The 21359-nt window shown below is 28.9% G+C and overlaps 1 protein-coding gene across 1 annotated transcript; it reads left to right on the top strand.

The window, feature by feature from the left end:
- Positions 1–17813: 17813 nt before the first annotated feature.
- Positions 17814–20352, top strand: LOC137812188 (GDSL esterase/lipase At5g45670). The gene is made up of 5 exons (XM_068614105.2): positions 17814–18164; positions 18897–19021; positions 19116–19361; positions 19528–19783; positions 19884–20352. The coding sequence occupies exons 1-5, from the start codon at positions 17918–17920 to the stop codon at positions 20105–20107; spliced, it is 1098 nt and encodes a 365-aa protein (XP_068470206.1). The 5' UTR covers positions 17814–17917; the 3' UTR covers positions 20108–20352.
- The last annotated feature ends 1007 nt before the right edge of the window (positions 20353–21359 follow it).

Below are 21359 nucleotides of genomic sequence, written 5' to 3'. Positions count from 1 at the left end.
TCCAAATTCTTTCACTCAGTTATTAGGTGGAGAAAACTCTGAAATGAAGTCAAAGGGGTTGAGGTTGATAACCAATGGTGTGAGGAACCGGAAGTTGTTCGAAAGGAAGCTAAGAAGTTGTTTGAAGACAGGTTTAAGGCTACAGAAGATTTTGGTGTTAATCTTGGTTTCGTGGAATTCAAATCTATTCCTAGGGAAACCAGTCTAAGTATGATTCTAGACTTCACTAAGGGTGAAGTAAAGAAGTTGTGTGACAATGTGAAGGTTCAAAGAGCCTAGGACCAGACAGATTCAACTTCTTCTTCATTAAGAATAATTGGGATTCTATTAAGAAGGATGTTATGGAAGCTATTCAGTTTTTCCTACATACGGGAAGTATTCTGAAGGGATGCAATGCTTCCTTCATTACTTTAGTCCCCAAAATAAGTGACCCCACAAAATTATATCAATTTAGACTCATTTCGTTAGTGGGCACTCTTTACAAGATCATTGCTAAGGTGTTATCATGCCGCATTAAGGATGTCCTCCCTTTGGTTATAGATGAAAACTTATCAGCTTTCTTAAAGAATAAAGGAATGCTCGATAGTGTTCTTATGGAAAATGAGGTGGTTGAGGAGTTGAAGAGGAAAAGGAGGACAAGGGTGTGTATGAAGGTGGATTATGAGAAGGCATATGACTCGGTGAAGTGGAGTTTCTTGTATGATATGTTGAACAAACTGGGTTTCCATAGTAAATGGACAAAATGGGTTAGAGGTTGCTTGGAATCTGCATCGGTGTCAGCTCTAGTCAATGGTAGTCCGACAGAGGAATTTATACCATCTAGGGGTCTGAGACAGGGTGATCCGTTGGCACCGTTCCTTTTCCTAATTGTTGTTGACGGTCTGTCAGAGCTTGGGAGGCAAGCGGTTAAGGCAAAATTGCTCTCAGGTATAAAAGTGGGGTGCAATGAGATTGAAATATGCTTGTTTCAATTTGTTAATGACACTTTTTTTCATGTGTGAAAACTCCTACACCAATATCTTTACGATTAAGGCGATACTTAGGTGTTATGAACTAGTTTCTGGACTAAAGATCAACTTCCATAAATCAAGAATGGCAGGTATTAATGTTGACAGGAGCACCCTTGAAATTTATGCAAAATCCCTTAACTGCTTTCCTGTGAAGATCCCTTTTAAATACTTGGGGCTAGAAGTAGGGGATAACCGAAGGAAAAAGCAATTTTGGGAACCAGTTGTCAACAAGATAAGTTTTAGACTAAGTAGTTGGAGAGTTAGACATCTATCTCTGGCCGGTAGAATTTGTTTGCTTAAATCGGTGTTTACTACTATTCCTCTCTTCTACTTCTCTATTTATAAAGCCCCAGCTCGTTGTGTGATAAGATAGTCAGTATCCAAAGGATGTTCCTTTGGGGTTGGGGAGGAGATCGCAAATCAATCTCTTGGGTCAGTTGGGAGAATGTATGTAAATCTCTAGAGGAAGGAGGGTTGGGGAGGAGATCGCAAATCAATCTCTTGGGTCAGTTGGGAGAATGTATGTAAATCTCTAGAGGAAGGAGGGTTGGGGGTAAAGATGTCATAAAGTTTAATTATGCTCTTTTGGCAAAATGGAAGTGGAGGCTGCAGAGTGATGAAAAAGGGAAATGGTAAGATGTTTTAGCATCTAAGTACGTTTTTGGCAAGTGGGAGTAGTCGATGCCACCGGAATTACCAATCCTGGTGGTGGAGAGACTTAGATGTAGTTTGTGGTCAGGGAGAAAAAGGAGGTTGGTTTCAAAAGGCCATCACTTGGAAAATTGGATCTGAGGACAAAGTCAGATTCTGGGAGGATGCTTGAGTAGATAAAATGAATCTCATAACCTTATATCCTAGACTACATTCATTGTCTTTGGATCAGGGGTTAACGGTGGGTGAGGTTGGTAAGTGGGGAGAGATTGGGTGGTAATGGTAGCTTAAATGGAGAAGGGTGAGGTTCCAATGTGAATCTGTATTGGATGAGGATTTGCTAAGATACATAGCAAAGGGGGCTCTGAACAAGGAATCTAAGGACTATGTAGTTTGGGGAGGGGATTCATTAGGGGCTTTCTCGGTGAAGTCAACTTATGCTAGTATGTATACCCAGGTCAGCGGTGCTTCAAATGATATTTTTAAAATATTATGGCAAGCAAATGCAATGCCAAAAGCACAAATCACTGCTTGGAGGATTCTGTTAGATAGAGTTCCAACTAGAATCAATCTTATTCGGAGAGGTGTGTCAGTTAACTCCTCAGTATGTGCGCTTTGCCAAGCTTCGGAAGAAATGACCCAACATTTGTTCTTAGACTATACTTTTGCACAAAGAGTATGGACACTTTGTTAGATGGATTGGTATTGTTCTAGCACAACATAATGACCTGAAATTTCACTTTGAGAACTTTCTCTTAGTGCATCTCAATTTTAAGTAGAATCAAGTTTGGAAAGGTACGTGGGTGGCTATTGTAAGATGTATTTGGGAACATATAAATGCGGTTATCTTTAAACAAGGGGTTCCGGATGCTGAAGAAATATTTCACTCAACCCAATTGCTACCTTGGTTATGATAGAAATATAGGGTAAAATCTTATAATTGTGCTTTTTTCATATTGGCTTATGTACCCTAATTAATGCTTAAGTAGCAAAGGTTGACAAGAAGCACTAAAGGGGTCGATTGGTGTGCTTGGGGGTGAAGTTTGAGCATGTTTGGAGTCAAGTTGGTGTATCTTCACAGTAGGGGAGGAAATGCTATGGAATTGTTGGTGTTAAGATTCTCTAGCTATGGTGGACTGTTTTAGGGGAGGATGAGGTAATAGGGAAATGTCCAACGTCTATCTCCTCAATAAGGGACATCAGTGGCAATACATACCTCTGGTTTTTATGCCTTTTAGCTTGTCTTCAAATGCATCATTGAAGGGGTTTAATATGGCCTTTGATACAAACTTCAAGGAGGGCTCATTTACTGGATGATGTTGCTGTTTGGAGAGGTAGTTTTTCTGATTTTTTTATCCAAAGAGGCAGGGCAGATTCAAATCAAATGCAGTGGTTGGTTTACCTATGTCTGGAGCTCTGTATGGTGCACTTGAAGGTGTTGATGTGTTGTCGAAGCTGGGTTATTTTTTTGTGGAAAGAGGTACTGGTTGACTACAGGTAAAGCTCACTAGTTTGTTGCAGGGGGCCATCAAATGTAGCAAGTTTCAACTATGTTTTTTATGCCTTTTAGCTTGGCTTCCTATGCATCATTCAAGGGGTTTTATATGGTCTTTGATTCAAGCTTCAAGAAGGGCTCAATTACTGGATGATGCTGTTGTTTGGAGAGGTAGGTTTTCTGGTTTTGATTGGTAGATGCAGGGTAGACCCAAATCAAGTGGTTGGTTTGCCTATGTCTGGAGCTCCGAATGGTGCACCTGAAGGTGCTGATGTGCTGCCAAAGCTGGGTTGGTTTTTGTGGAAAGAGTTGTTGGTTGGTGTTTTCAGCAAAAGCCTATCAAGTGCAACATATTTTTTAACCCGTGCTAGTGTGGCTGGTTGGACCATATGTAGTACTGCAATTCAAACATGGAGCTTCTGGACTTTTTTTTGTTGCTCTGTTTGGGTCTGTTGTGGACCTTTAGTGGGTTGGGGGGTTTGTGGTCTGCTACTACAGTAAGTGTACTTTGGTAGCAAATTGATGTTGATTTTTTGTTTCCGGTTTTGTATACGGGTTGGGACACCCCTGAAGTGATCCCCTTTCTTTGCTGATAAAAAAAACCTTAAATTGAGATTGATTTATTGGTTTATTTGTATAATTGTAGTTGCTGATGAATTGATGATGAGCTAAATTGTGTTTTTGGTGGGGCACAAAACTATGTTTTAAACTTGGTAGGATAATTGAATTGATTAAAAATTGTTTTGGGTTGACTTTGAGCTTTCTGCAAAATTTGTTTTTTCTACGTATTTTGCTTGAGTGCTAAACTTGAACGCAGATCACTATCATTTGTGCAACCAATTAAACCCGTGAGTGATAGTTATCTTTGCTTAAGCATGACCAGAACTTGAACAAGAGAGTTAGTAACAATTCTCTAAGCTCATTACCAAGTGATCGATTTTTATTGGTTTAAGGTAAATCTTTTCGTTATTTTCTCTAGTAACATAAGTGCATAACAATCAAGCGATACCACATAATTGGAGTGAGGAGGTTCTAGTAACATGTTTTCAGTGTATTCTTTTGTAAGCCACTGAAGTGGTATTTATGGAGTCTAAACCATTATTTAGTTCAATTATTTAATGTAATATTGTGATGTTGTGGTTTAAATTGATGTTATGTATTGATTGAAATTCTATTGTAATGCTTGTGAATAATACATATATAATATATTGCATGAATTTAGTTGAGCATAGAAACCTAAGTTGACATGTGAATCATTGTTTGAATGCATGTATCAAGTAGAAAGACATATGTTTCATAAAGATATTCTAACTTCACTAAGTGCCTAAATCATATATATTAAGACTTCAGGTGCCAATAAATTTATGGAAAGTCTATTTCATATTTGGAACACATGCATGTAGCCACATATTGAATGCTTTAAATTTACTCTAACCTATGATGTTGAGGGTTTGCATACTTAAGGTGCTTAGAATGAGTTAAATGCTACATTTTGGTATGTCATACTTAATATAAGTCTTCTGAAAGTCGTAAGTTAAACTCCTTCTTGTGTATTCATTTGATACTAAGATTTATGTGTTGATCTACCAATAAAGTGTGAATTAGAAAATAAAATGTGATTTTTTTATTATAGTCATACGCATATGACTTATGGTGAGATTAATTTATGAAGAATTATCTTGTATTTGGTAGTTTATCCTTTTTCTTGCTTTTGTTTTTAGAAAATTGTTATATGAGAAAATAGGATTGTAAGTTATTAAACATTAAAGAGATTAATAAACTTCTTATACATTTATGTCATAGGATTTTGTGTTATAGTTACACTACAAGAAATACATTAAATAAAAACTAATTTTAGAGACCAATAATTAGTTACTATTTGATTAAATTAGATACCATTTTATAAACTAAAAAATATTATTGGTATCTAAAGTAGTTTTTATTATTAATAAAAATTTATGAAATGGTTTCTAAATTGGTATCTAACCATTAGCTACCATGGTTTTAGCTACTTACTACTTTGTATTCTAAATTAGTCTCTATTAGTCTTTTAGAGACTCATTTAGAATCTAAAATATTAGTCGTTAAAACTTAAGTAGCTAATTTATATACAAATTTAGAAATTATTTTATAAATGTGTATTAATAATAGAAACCACTTTAGATATGAATATTTTTTTAGTCTCTAAATTAGTATCTAATTTAGTTAATATACTAATTATTTTTTGTCTCTAAATTTAGTTACAATTTGATGATTTTCTTGTAGTGTTAAATGGTATAATTGATTATTTATATGTCAAATTTTATGAAAAAAATGAATAAAAATAAGTTGGTAATCAAATTATTTGTATTGAGGTGTTTGTAGGTTGAGTTGGGTAGAATTTGGGCAATCTCACCCAACTCACTAAAAAAATATTGGGTGGGATTGAGTTGAGTTTATACATTTTTTTATGCTAAACTCAATTCAACCTCACTTAGTCTTGAGCATGTTGGATTAAGTTGAGTCAATTAGATCAAGATTTTGAAAAAAAAAAAAAATATTAAAAATTGTAAATTTTAAGTAACAACTTACATAAAAAAAACACAATCATAAAGTAAGACGATAAATTAAGTCATAACAAATATATCTAAACTAAGTGAAGACATAAAAAAAAAAAAAAAAGACAATTGCTTCCTGCACCATATCACTGCACTCGATTTCACGGAAAAGACGAAACTGTCCTTAAAAAAAAATTCTGAAATATGTGTTATGGATTTTTTTTTCGGAACGAAATTTTATATTATGGAATTTTTTATCTGGAATGGGTTTTTCATTTTTGTTTCCAGATTTTCATTTCCAAAATACAATAATTTCTTTTCTGGATTTTTTATTTCCGGAATATATTATTTTCAATTCCGGATTTTTTTGTCTGAAATAGAATTTTAATTTTTGTTTCCGGATTTTTATTTCTGAAACTCAATAATCACTTCCAGATTTATTTTTCTAAAATATATTATTTTCAATTCCAAATTTTTATTTCCAAAATTAAGGGTATTTTTGGAAATTAAAAAAATATGTTGGGTGCAGATTAAAAATGATTGGGTATAGAAAATATTTGTAAAAAAAATATAACACAATTTATCGATAATAGTGAGACTTAGTTAAGTATCGAGCTATCCATGATATTTGACCCAACTATAAATAAAACACAATCCAATTGGGTTGGATTACATGATATTTTTAAGTATAATATATATGGAAACACCTTTCCGTGTGAGTTTTGAAAATATAATTTTAATATAATTAATTTATTGAATGATGTAGTAGTTAGTATTAATTACACTAATGTCATTTAATCTCTTTAGCTATATTTATATGTATAGCTAAATTTTACTTTTAGGTTAACTTTTTATGTTTAGTTTAATCTGTATCCTTTATGAAAATCGTAAGAAGAATCTTACATGGTCATTAAGTGTACACATATCCATCTAAGTTGTTATGTTATTTCAATATTAATAATATATTTTTCTAAAAAAAGAACATAACCATGGAGAAGTTACGTTGTGGTTGGTGGAATAAAAAGGGAGTTCTCTTCCCCAGGTTCAAAAATCAGGGTTCTACTTCTATTGCTTCCACCCAAATTATAAAAAAAAAGGTTTCAAAATTGACTTTTTCCTTTGTTCTTTTAATGTCTACGTATTCCAATGCATTTTGCATATTGACGTAGCACAAATTCTTCTAAACACGCAATTCAAAAACAACCGACCAAGCAATTGGAATTGGAGAAAATGCAGTCTTACGAACTGCTAGAACATAATGATATTAATTTTGTTATTGTAAGCACTTTATGGTAAGGGGTTTGAATGTTGAAACTTTTTCACGTAAAAATTTATGTTTTGATGGTTTTTATACCTTTTTTTCATCATACATAAAGGTTGAAAACAGTGAATACGATTTTCTAAAAAGATTGTTGATAAAAAAGACGTTGAATGGAAGAATTATAACATTTTATAATCCATTAAGTCAGTGTAGAAAATGGTTGGAAATGTTCATTATTTTTTGTCTGGTGTATATGTTCTTTTTGTGGACATGTCCATTTGACCAAGCTTACAGAATTTGGTCTTGATTCACATGGTTTAGGACCAAAAAAGTTAACAGGGATAAAAGTTTGCATCAAAAAAAAGTTTTCTGTGCTAAAATACCCGTAAAAGTTCCATGAGCCAAGTTAACTCATAGTTCATATTTTAAAATAAAAAATCTTGTTAAAAAAGTGAAAATGAAAAAAATAACTTAAAAGAATCACTATACACATGAAAAACATTTACTCAATCCAAATCTAAATTCATGTTAGTATCGATAAGGTCAGAACCATGTTAAATTGGTCGAGTTGCATCCAAATCAGTTGATTTGGCTTGAATCTAAGTCACGTGAGTTGAATTGGATTGAGTTGGTGTTAGGTCAAGCTATGTTGGACCTATGTTAGGCTAAGGTCAAGACAAATCCGACGTAGGTCGAGTCAAGTCGGGTTGGGTGCATGTTGAGCTAAGTCAGGTTGAATTCATGTCAAACTGATTTGGGCCATGTCAGTATGGGCAGGGTTGGGCTTACGTTGTGTTGAGTCGAGTTCAGTTCATGTTAAGTTGAGTTAAGTTATGCCAAATCCATATTGGGCCATGTCATGTTAGGCTGAGATGGGCTCAACCCAGGTTGAACTCATGTTGGGCAATATTGGGTCAGGCTTAATCTAGGTTGGGTTGGGTGGGTTCCAAGTCAAACCAAGTCAGGTTGAGAAAAGGTCAAGTCAAGCTGGTCTGGCCCAAATCAAGTCGAGTTAGGTTGGGATCGGGTCTAGCCCATATCAAGATAGGATCAAGTTGGGTTGAACGTAGGACAACCTGAGTTAGGGTAGGGTGATCATATGTTAGGTTAGGTCGAGCTTAACCAAGGTTAGGATAAGTCAGGCTGAGCTAGGTTAGGCATGAGTCTAGGTTAGGATGAGTCATGTTAGGCCTATGACAGGTTGAGTCTAAGTCAAGAAAGTCTAGTCAGATTTGATTCAAGTCATGCAATGTCGAGTAGGGTTGAGTCTCAACCTTATAATTATATTACAAATAATAAAAACTAATTAAGAACCAATTTACAATTAAATTAAAATATTTAGGGATAAATTTGTAGTTTAAAATATTTTAAATACTTTTGAAATTCTAAAAATCATTTGAGTTAATTGAAGTCTTATTTTAATGTTGTGATGAGTCAAATTCACTTTGGTCATTATCTTAACCAAGGGATTAAGGCCTTTTCAACTTACTTTTTAATGGATAATAAGAAATATTTTAGGAGTAATGAAGTTGGTTCATAAGTCATGAGTCAAATTAACAACAATAAATTGCTATGTTTATATTATTGAATTTATATAGAAATAAAAAATGAGTTTTATTAATTTGAATAAGAAGTGCAGTAGCTTAAGAGTAATTTAGTTATTGGTTAATGGGAAATATAGTTTGTGAATACATTAGTTGACAAACTTTTGTGTGTGCCTTTGTATTTAAATTGAGTGTGAATATACTTTGAATTTAGTGAATTGGAATTGGTATGGTTATACAGTATGTTTATATTTGGATGGGTTGAGTAACATATTTAAAGAAGGGTGACAATAATGGTTGGTCCACCTCACAAAAGTGACGATGACCGAATGTATTGGTTTGCTCCGCATAAGTATTAATCGGCAGACCGGCAAATCAGTCCGCATAAAAAAAATATTTTTATTAAAATGTTTTTTTTTTCACCTTCAGTTTTTTTTTATATACCATATTAATTTTGAAATTTAATTTCCAAAGTGAATTCCAGAAATGAAAATTTAGAGAAGAAAAAAAAGTGAAGAACCAATTTAAACCTACTTAAAAATATAAAGGACAAATATGTATGTACTTGATAATATAAAAGGAAAAAATTGCAGTATCTATATTTAATTGTGTTTATATTTTCTTTATACTAAGTTTTATTTTCTTTATAAGAATATTGTTACAATTTATGATTGTCAGAAATTTTCATAACGGTTTTCAACTTATATACAAAATATTCTCTCGCGTTAGAAATAAAAATATTGGATTTTTTTTTACAAAAGTTCTATTAAAAAATGGAGCCAATATACTTGAACCAAATTATTAACTTGAGATGGTTTTATTTAAGATTCAACGAGAACATTAATATTAAGGATCATATTTAGTAAATATAAAATGAGAAGATTTCAGATCGGTGTAGAAATTAATTCTAATAATTTAATGATATTATCTTCTTAGTAATTTTAAGCATTTAATGATATTACTTAAACAGAATTAATTTATTAAATGATTGTATTTTAAGATATTAAAATATATTTTCTGCTCTAATAATAACATTCTCTGTAGTTTGTTGTTGTTGAGATTTATACCTAACAGATACAATTCATTATGATTTTTTATTCTTAAATTCAAATTGATAAATAAAGTGAAAAAGTAATTTCAAAATTTATACAATTTCCACTTTTCAGTGAAATTTGACCTTTTAGTAGATAATAATTTGAATTTTTCTCAGTATAGTATTTTTCAAAAAATTCTAATTTTTTTGGCATCAGTTTAATTTCTATGGAAATATAAATACAACTATTAGCGTTTGATTCAATTAGATAATTGAAAGTGAGGAAGTAAAAAAAACAAAATACAGTGAAAAATAATCTTATTTGGATTAAGAGAAAGAGATATCTAGTAGTGATGGAAACAATCAATTGCTCTTTGAATAAAAATCCCCAACATATTTAATTCACCAAATCATATAAGCAATGTTAATATTCCAAATCATATAAGCACCTGCATTAAAGACATTACATTAAGAAGAAAAAAATAGTTTATGTTGATAAATATGATAATTTTCTTAATTTATTATAATATTTGAGCCTCTTATTCACACTGGTGTAATAAATATTGCTCACTTTTTTTGAAAAATAAAGATGTTTTGATAAACTTTTTAGGTTTACATATAGAGAAGATACCATTAATTTCTCCACATTTTTTTAGAGAACAAGAAGTATAAAGAAGACTCTCTCAATAATAACACCATCTTCTATTATATATAATTTCTAATTTCATAATATATATATATATATATATATATATTTCATGATTCTTGTATTCTTCTTGAATTTGGTAGTTTCTTACTATTGAAAAATGATTATAGAACTTTGATGGTAAGAGTTAACATCATAAAGGTCTTATATTAAAATTAATATTTTTTATCTTAGTCATTAATTCCTATACATTGATCAAACTTATTTTAAACATGGTTTTAAAAGAGCAAATGAATTGATAATTTTATTTTAAAGTTTAGAACTCTGATTCTATGGAATTAGGTTTACTTCAACATTTGTCTTAATTACTTTGATTTTAGAATTAACAATGAACTTTAAATTTAATGAATAATTTTTAAGATTTTAGTCTTAATTAGTAAAGATTTGTCTAAATAGCGTACAAATCATATTTACAACTTGTAGGAATTACACTAATTACCAGATAGTTAAGAGATATTAATTAAAAAGAAGGTCATATATGACTAAAGGAATAAACATAAATGTCCTTTATGATGCATGAAAATAAAAATAGCTAAGCTCAAATATTCCTAATAAATCAATTTTTTACAATAAATTACGAATCTTTAATTCAAAAGTTTAAGTATCATCAACGATATATAATATGTAGAGATTTTGATTTGTTTACAATATTATATTGTATATACATTATTATTTTGTATAAAGTTTGAAGTATTTCTTAAATATTCTAATTAATTTATTTATTTATTTCTTATCGATTAAAAATAAACATGTTTCATCATGTATAACCCAAGTAACGTAACTTCAAAATTCAAAATATAATGTGCTTGGGTGATCTAAAGCAATAAAATGACTCTGAACAAGAAGAAACATGTCTTACATCTCATTATGATGGAGAAGAAAATTATTTATTTGTGTTATGTTGTTTAGGAGCTTTTTATTTTTATTGTTGGAGGGGTCATGTACCTCTTTTAGATAAAAGAAATACTGAACTATAAATTTTATCCTTTAATGTTCTTTCTTTTTGTCTTTTGTTCAAGTTAAGTTTTTGCATTTATCATTAAAATCTTTATTGTATTTATTAGTGGAATATAAGAGTTAAATTGTATTTTAATACTATCTAACATCTTCTAACTTTTAATGTATATTTTTTGCATAGAGAAAAAGAAAAAAAAAGTTTGAACATTTGTTTTTTTATGGAAGGAAAATGAAAAAAAAAGGCGTTAGAAAAAAAGAGAGAAAAGTATATTCATTTATCTACATAGAAGTGAAAAAAATTGTTATTTCTAAAACAAAAATCAAATAAAGTAAAGTAATTTTATAATTACAAAGTTATACTTTCATATTGAGTGAAGTAATTTTGACAAATATAAAAAAATTACACCTTTTTTTTTCTCCTTATATTAATATGTAAGATTTGGAAATTAGTATTTTTTTTTTCTTTGTTACTTTCTTTATCACCAAACAAAAGAAATGATTTCTTTTGCAGGAACAGTAAAACACTAATTTTTTATTATGATAAAAATATTTATATAATTTCCTTTTTTTTACTGTTTCATCTCTCTACTGTGTAAAAAAATATATTTAAATATTAAAAGATAGTAATTAAACATATAAGTGATCTATGATCTTGACTTTTGAAAAATGAGAAATAAATTTATTAGATTGTTGTGCCCAAATATTTATTGAACTTGGAACTTAATTGGCTCAATATTACAAAAAAAAAAATCCCCATGAAAGTTGTTATGACAGTGTTGTTTTTGTTTAATTTTTGTCATCACTGTTCATAAAGGAATAGAGGACAAAAAGTAAATAATAGTTTTAGAAGTATTGAACACTCTCTTCTGTATAAATCATAACAGTTGAAATAAAAGAAAATCTTCCAAAGAAAACAAAAGTCAGAAGGCATTAATGTGAACATTGAAGACGAAAGTCATGGCTATGCACATTAGTGTAGGACCACATGTCTAACATGGTTGAACAAACTTTAAAGCAAATTTCCCTTTACAAAGGGTCATAACTACACCCATGTGGTGGGTGATATATTCTTGAAAAAGATACTAAAATATTAAATGTATTGAAATACATTAAATTATACCAAAATTATATTGGACTTTTAATTTTTCAAATACTATTATACTATCTTAGTTTTTAACAAAAGTTATAAATCCTTGTTACATTGGTGTATTTCAATTAATAGAGAAAATAAAAATATATAGTTATTACTTGAAAACCCAATTGGTACAATTGAAAATAAGTAGATTAAAATCATATAGAATGGATAGAATTTATACAACTATAGAATCTGAATTGGAAAACTAAATTTTCACAATTACTAGTGGGACAAAAGTGCATAAGTAATATGTAAAGAGACATTAACTCAAATTTGAATAATGGGAAAGTATTTTTTTTTTGTCCAAATAAGCATTTCAAACTATAATTTTGTCCTTGATTCTTAAACTTTATTTTGTTTATAAATGGACACTTAAATTTTAATTTTGTTGTAATTGAATTTTAAAAAAAATATTTTTATAAACAAAGATCTGATTGTTTTAATGATATCCTAATTAATTCTTAAAACTTTTTAATATTTTATAAATAATTTTTCTGATATATTCGGGTTAAATAACTTACATTAAATGTCAATAGTTTATTAAAAATATCTATTTGATTTTCTAATCCTAAATGTTATTATGTTTTAATGTTTTTAATTATTATATTATCTATGTAATTTAAATATTTTTATTATAATTATCTTTAAAATTATATTGATGACGTTTTTAATTGATTTACTGAAAACTTATGCTTACACTTTATAGTTATTAAATTTAATGAATACTTATTGTCTTTATATTAAATTATAAATAATTATGTTAATTTGTGTGAATCCTATAATCTTAGAATTTTACATTGACTATAAAAGCAAAAAAAAAAACAACAATAGCAAAAGTTCACTGTATAAATCCACTATAAATATTGAGGATTTGTATAATGAATTGAAACAAAAAAATATAAAACATGAATCATAGAAAAGAAAATTATTAATAAATATATTATTTAATTGGATATTAGAAAAATATTTATAAAGAATAGTAACGTTTAAGGATTAACTATAACAAAATTAAAATTTTAAGTGTTCATTTGTAAAAATAGTAAAATTTAATAATGATCGATTAGAACAAAATTAAAATTCAAAGTATCCCTTATAAAGGAGATAAAATTTAAATATTAATTAAGATAAATTAAAATTATAGTATCTATCTGAAAAAAAATAGTAATGTTATAAGAATATTAAATACTCTTCTCTTGAAATCTAAATTTTAAAAAAAAGTAAATTATATTAATTTCCTGTTATTTTCATTACTTTTTATAAAAGTAGGTAACACACTCTTATATTAGATTAGTTTTTTTTTTCATTGGAGTGCTATATATTTGGACATGTCTAGTTTACATATAAAAAAAATGGTGACCATGTCTTATATATTTCAATGGCTCTTTATCATTTGCCACAGAAAGGAAACACACAAAAAGGCAGATGAATTATTCATGAAACAACTCATTCTATCTGTAATCACATGCTAATGAGTGGTATTGTTGTCATCACTATGTGATTCAACCACAATATTCCATGGTGGGACTATCTTCTTTAAGACAAAATTATAAAACTTTTTAAGTCAAAGAGTTCAATGAAGAAAAAATATCAAAGAGGGGATATGATAAAAAAGGTTGAGAATAATTTGGGATAAAAAAAATGAGAAAGTGATTAAATAAAGAAAATGAATGAGTTTCAAATAATATTAATCTGGGTAGAAATAAATGTGTAATAATATTCAATTTTAACTATTCTAAATAATATTAAGTCTTAGTCCTGAGTGGTTTTATTTTAAATAATACTTAGTTTTAATAAGAAGTGGTCGATATCAAAGTAGTACTCATCTTGTATCTTACATAAGTGACAATCTAATGAAACTCAATTAATTAATTAAGAATTAAATATGATATTTCTTAATCGGCAAATCAGTATAAAAAATATAAAAAATACCATGTAAATTCTTTCTTATTTGTTATCTCTTTTATTGCATGTTATTAAATTGTATTTGACATTAAAAAGAGAGTTTTTTTTTAAAAAAAAAAACTTTTATAGAAAATCCATTAGTTAAATTAGAAGTTGCAACATCTCAAGAAAGCTGCATACAAGACATCTGTCAAGTAAAACTATTGTCTAACGAAATATACTTGTGGAAATTTCAAAAAGTCTTAAACAGACAATTCAATTTCACCTTCTTATGTTTTTTATATACTTTTCTCACTTGTATTTTGAGACAAGACTCGTACAAAAAAAACTTGAGTCCAATAATTATAGTTTGAAATTTTAAAAAAGAATTTAGACAGTATAAAATGATAGATTATCTTATAAAATAACGTAAGGAGAGCTAGGGTCAATAATTTCTTTCATGTAGCATCCAAAACTTTAAAAGTAAAATTTAAAATATAAACAGCAAAAAATGATAATTTTTATAATTGTGTATATTCATCTAACCTATATAGTAGAATTTGTACTACCAGAATAAAACAAAGAAAGACAGTTGAGCTGCAAAAAAATAAAAATAAAATAAAATAAAAAATAAATAAAAAATAATATATATATATATATATATAATAGGTTATTTATCTTCCTTCTACAAGTCTACTGTCCACATTCTTTGATATCACTTCATGAGATGACTTCTAAATTCCTAATTTTCAGCTGATTAAGACAAATACAAAATAAAACTTGTTTAGAGAAATTTGATAATATCAATTATAGAAATTAATAATTTTATTTTCTGTTTATTTTAAAACCATAAATTAATTATTCTTGTTTTACTGTCTTCCTGGTGATAATGGATTGAGGAAGAGATTTGTAGAAAGAAGAAATAGTAGATTTGTGAGAATTAGAAAGAATGTATGTGGTTGTTTGGATTGAGAGATCATAAAGTAGATTTGTGAGGATGATTTATTAAAATTTGTAAGTGATGTAATAGTTGTGAGAAAATTTAGAAATTATTTTAAAGGTATAAAATGTAAGTTTACAAATTTATCATTGTCATTAAAAAATATTTAAATAATAAATTATAATATATTTTTGTGTGTAGGTTTGAGTTAATTAATTTTTCTAATATATAATATTTATAATTACTTGTATTTTTTAATAAAAAAATTAAAAATATAATAGAATATATTTTTGTGTTAAATTGAAATAAATTTATTAAATATATTAAAATTTATAAAAATAATATTTACTATTATATATTTATTATTATATATATTTATTATTTCATATAACTATGTATCTTGTTGATATTATAATTTTAGATATTTAAGTAAAATGTAACAATTCTACCTGAAATCAATAGAAATATTGCTTGAAGAATGGAAAAAGGTTCCTACCTTCTCCCTTATCTATTCCCTCCCTCTTAAAATCACTTAAACAAACATAAAAGCATTCACTCTCCTCTCTCCTCATTGCCCATAAAACAAACACACTATAATTCATTGTCCATAACCAAAAACAAACACAAATCAACAAATAGACTCTTTTTTTATCAACAATAATAAATGAATATAGGAAGAGAACTTAAATAATGTATCCAAATTGACTAATTAATTAAATAAAGATTTACGTGTAAAAAAAGATTAATTAAATGTCTTCATAAACGTAAACCTTGAACCAAACAAAAAGATAGAAGCAAAATAAATACTGACATTATTAGTGAAGAGTTAATTCCATTCCGTAACATTAAAATCAAGAAACTTTTTTATTTATTACATTAAACCTGGCCTTTCTTTGAGCTGACTTTATTATATTCAATACAGTCAAATCTATTGTGATAAAATCCATAATTATTTACTAATTAATTTGTGCCAATAGATTATTCATCACACCAAAAAGTATATATATTATTTAGTATAGAGAACCCAAAGTTGTTGATAAAGTTTACTACAATAATTTACTTTTTCCTCCTTTGATGTCAATCTTGTTCAAGGGTTATATAATTGTTTGGTTTGAATAAACAAGACATGCATCCACACGAAATTAAGGCAATAGCTTCAAATAACTTGCAAAATGTTATATGTTGGATAACCATCCATGAAGAACAGTGTAGTGTGGGACCTTTTGCTTTAAATGCTTTAAATGAATAATTATAATAATAATATTAATAATAATGGAGTGCTAGAAACAAAGCATATTAGGTGTATGACTTAGACCAAGTCATTCAATTCTTCAATCTACTATCATTTCTCTATATGGGAGTAGTAGGTAATAACTAGGTATATTGCATGGTTTTTCAGAAGATCAAGTTTATGTTCTTTAGAGATTGATCCCAATATTTTTATTTAACTATTGGTACGTATTATTGTTTTTTTTTATATGTATCTAACATCTATAATATAATTTAAGAATAGAGACAAATAAATAATTTAAGAAAATAATTTTAAAAAATATATAATTTATATTATGGTTAAACACGTTATGTATTTACAAGTTTTGTTCACCTTTTATTCATTATTATGCTGTAATTGTAGTTATATATCTACATAGTACTCAATCTGATAACAAAACCAAAATAACTCATTTTTCTATATATATAATCAATCCAAATAAAAAGTATAATAGAATTTAAAGCACATATTTATTTATTTTATAAGTCAATTTAATGAAATTAAATTAAAATTAAAAATTTAAGATGATATTAAATGTTGTTTTTGTTTTTAAACTTAGTTATCGATATGTTTAGTTTTGTTAATTTCATTTTAAAAATATTCAGATTTTGCAGATAATATTAAAAATTATGTGTTAACTAATGTAAAAGTATATAAAAGAGCACAACATTCTTTGAAAGGCATCTAAACGGGCATTATTAACACAAACATCTATTCTGTCAAAATCAAACACAACATCTCACTTTGTTAATTTATTACTCAATCGGTCCAGCATAATTCAGTTGCTGCTTTCGTGTTTTTAACTAACTGATACCAAAAAAATTATAAAGTTATAATGGAATACTTTTTAGAAGTGTATATAAATTTGAGGTTAAAACAAAATTTTGATTTCTGATATTTATATTTGAAGTTTCAGTTTAACTTCAAAATCTCCTTAATCCCTTTAAAGTTTCTGTATCGAATTTATTATGCCGAATTATGGATAACAAACTGTAAGAGATGTTACTTAAATAAAATCAAGAGCATTAACTAGTGTAAAAAATTGTCTGAAGAAAAGTTTTAAGGAAAGGTATTGAATCTAGCATATTAGCTATGTTTGTTCATGCAAATCAAACTAGAGTTTTCTTACGTGGCTTTGAATAGTAAGAGTCCAAATTTTGATCTCTGCAAAATGCAACTCTGCATTAAAGTGGAATCACATCAGTGATCAGATTTCATGAATGAGGTGGGGTGGTACAGTGGAATTGGTAATGGAGCCATTTCATTCAATCTCACAATATATCCGCGTCCATTTAATGCACCTAACCAACACTCCCAACTGTAAAAGTTATACACTCTAGACTCTACAGCGTGCTACTGTATTTATTTCCCTACTATATATACTGCTACTCATGTCACACCTTCCACATTCAATCACTCACGCGTGCCCTAGCTTCCATAGCTACCTCACTCACTCTTCATTTCCTCACACAAGTCAAATCCACCGTTTCTTGCTCAATGGCAGCTTTGGATCTCACAGCTGCAAGCATGTTGGCACTGGTTCTGGTTCTTGGCTTGTGGAATGGGGTTCATGCTGCACCACAAGTGCCATGCTACTTCATTTTTGGTGATTCCTTGGTTGATAATGGGAACAACAACCAGCTTCAATCTTTGGCTAGGGCTGATTACCTGCCCTATGGGATTGACTTCCCTGGTGGACCTTCTGGGAGGTTTTCCAATGGGAAAACCACTGTTGATGGAATTGGTGAGCTTCCTTTTTCTTCATTACCTTATCAGTATTGCATGACAGCATTTTAGTTGAAATGCATACTTGTTTGTTTGCATGGTCTTAAGATTCACATGCATGCCCCCATAATAAACATCATTGTCAAAGACATGGTTACAACGAGTCAAGGACAGCGAAGTGGTCCTAAGATCTTATGTTTTTCTTCCCTTTTTTTAACCTATTAGTTAAGTGTGTAACTGAAAACATCTTAATATGGGCATGTGCATGCATAATGGTCTATGGGATGCCAAACTGTGCTATGCTAAAATCAGACACCAAATTAAATGTACACCTACACCGCCTAATATTTTCTCTAGAAGGAGAGGGTGAGAAGCATGGATTTTTTTACTGGTGAAATAAAAAATGGATCAAGGTGCAGATGGCAGTGAAGAAGCAGACTAGAGCACTGCTTTCTGGCACTACCCTGAGTTAGCTTACCCCTCATAAAAATTTCATGCACATGGATCTGTTTGCCAGCTTTCAATGTGCAATTGAAGACGTATAGAGGGGTGTACTTCATTTTTTCATTGACAAAGAGGTAGAATTGTAGAAATAAAGAAAAAATTTACTGTCAGATTGTTATTTACAACAACTATACTGATTTGGTAATAACAAACAAGAACAAGAACAAGAAAAAAGTAGATCTGGCACAAAAAATTGATTATATAGAAAGGTTTCTCTCTTATTTGACATTCTGTTGAAATTTGACAGCTGAACTTCTGGGATTCGATGATTTCATACCTCCATATGCTGAAGCTAGTGGCGATGCTGTACTTAAAGGAGTCAATTATGCATCTGCTGCTGCTGGGATTAGAGAGGAAACTGGACAGCAACTGGTACCCATAAATTTACTTCATGCAACATCACTTTTTTAATCACTATGGTTAATGTTTGGTATTTATCTTCTAAAGTTGTTAATCTTTTTTGTAGGGAGGGCGCATTAGTTTTAGTGGGCAAGTGCAAAATTATCAAAACACAGTGTCCCAAGTGGTAAATTTACTAGGAGATGAGGACTCAGCTGCAAATTACTTGAGCAAGTGCATATATTCAATTGGGTTGGGTAGCAATGACTATCTAAACAACTATTTCATGCCTCAATTCTATACAAGCAGCAGGGAGTACACACCAGATCAGTTTGCTGATGTTCTTATTGGCGCATATACTGACCAACTAAAAGTTAGTCTCTTGCTCTCTTTGTCTTTACCAATTCATCTTTTCCATCTTCAATTTGTCTATTATAACATGCAATGCTTCAAAAAACGTTTAATCTTAACCATAATGTCAGGAATAAAAGTGAAACAAAACAGAAAAACTTAAATACTGACTGTTTTTTGTCATTCAGACTTTGTACAACTATGGAGCAAGAAAAATGGTGCTGTTTGGATTAGGCCAAATAGGTTGCAGCCCAAATGAGTTGGCCCGAAACAGCCCAGATGGTAACACATGTGTTGACAGAATCAATAATGCAAACCAAATGTTCAACACCAGATTGAAAACTCTCACTGACCAATTCAACAACCAGATGCCCGATGCAAGAGTCATCTACATAAACTCTTTTGGTATCTTTCAAGATGTTATAAGCAACCCTGCAGCCTATGGTAATTATTTTCTAACCAAAACATTTTCTAGTCATGATTTTACACTTTTTTAGCACCAAATAATATTAACTCAATTCTATTGACATGAATCAACTTTCAGGTTTCAGTGTCATAAATGCTGGTTGTTGTGGGGTAGGAAGGAACAATGGTCAAATTACATGTCTGCCAATGCAAACTCCATGCCCAAACAGGAGAGAATACTTGTTTTGGGATGCTTTTCATCCTACTGAGGCTGGCAATCTAATTGTGGCTCAAAGAGCATACAGTGCTCAATCTGCATCAGATGCTTACCCTTTTGATATCCAACACTTAGCTCAGATCTGATCTCTACGATGAAAACTCACTAGTGAGGTAGTGGCTATAAGCAGTGTCACAACCACATCTAATGTTCTTGGAATGTGTTATTTATTTCTTTTAAGTCTTAAGTTTTCTCTAATATTTTTCTTACATATTCATATATGCTAAGTGTTCATGTGGATTCCTAAGTACACGTGTAATTGTGGTGAAACTATGGAAGATTACTTATTTAATTACAGTGAATAATATGTTGTAACTTACGGATTTGGATACACAGTGTGAAAGTTTCTTTTGCTAATACTTTTGAACAAGAGTGTATGTCAATATATACAGAAAATTTAAAAGTATAAAATTAGAAAGTGTCTGTAATTAGTTTAAAAATATTATATTTGAATATTAAATAATTAACATGGAAACAAATGACACATGTCACTTTTTTAAGAATTTTGTTTATATTTGATCAGTTTTATATTTATTTAAAATTACTTTAGTATTGAAAACTTAAAATAAATATGATATATTATAATATTTTTTAAAAATCCATCTATCCATTTTAGAAATTTAGAAAAGAAAGGAGAATTTCAACGAATAATCTAATATTTTTCTATAACACATATTAGTTTTATTTTTCATTAACTTTGACTCAAATTTTATTAAATTTGAATATAAAAAATAAATTGGTTTTGAATTAGGGAATTATTAAATATTTTTTAAAATTATAAAATACCTTTTTACTACAAATACTGTAAAAAAATTCTTTTAAAATGTTAAATATTTTATAACAAAAAATTATTAAATAAAGATATATATATATATATATTATGTACTATTTTTAAATGATTGTTATTATATTTATATTTATAAATAAATTACATAATCTTAAATTTAAAAAATTACAATTTTTTTTATCTTATTTTAATAGTATAAGTATATCTTAATTAAAATATAATAAGATAATAAAATCAAATTTGTTAGTGGTTAATTTATTCTAAGCATATTAAAGCGATTTTCTTCAGTTTTTCACTTTCAATATAAAATTTGAACAAAATTGTGTGTTTAAAAAAAATTCAAAAAATTTAAACACACTTTATTTTAATTGATTTTCTATTGTTTTCAATTGTGAATACTCCTAATTAGTCAATGTTTGTTAATGAGTGATTTTTATTAAAACATAAAATATCTTAAATAAATCACCAGATTTACAAAATTTTATAATTTTTAATAAGTTCTGTACAATAAAAATGTTTTAGATTTTTTTTTCTGAAATCAAGATTCTAAC

This window comes from Phaseolus vulgaris, chromosome 2 (assembly GCF_051622355.1).
Source record: "Phaseolus vulgaris cultivar YP4 chromosome 2, ASM5162235v1, whole genome shotgun sequence".
Lineage (NCBI taxonomy): Eukaryota > Viridiplantae > Streptophyta > Magnoliopsida > Fabales > Fabaceae > Phaseolus > Phaseolus vulgaris.
The sequence above is the reverse complement of the archived record's forward strand: the minus strand, read 5'-3'. Positions and strand labels throughout refer to the sequence as shown.

Coding starts and splice junctions, on each gene's coding strand:
- LOC137812188 (XM_068614105.2), top strand. CDS start 17,918: ATGGCAGCTTTGGATCTCACAGCTGCAAGCATGTTGGCACTGGTTCTG. Junction 18,165..18,896: donor AACCACTGTTGATGGAATTG/GTGAGCTTCCTT, acceptor GAAATTTGACAG/CTGAACTTCTGGGATTCGAT. Junction 19,022..19,115: donor AGGAAACTGGACAGCAACTG/GTACCCATAAAT, acceptor TCTTTTTTGTAG/GGAGGGCGCATTAGTTTTAG.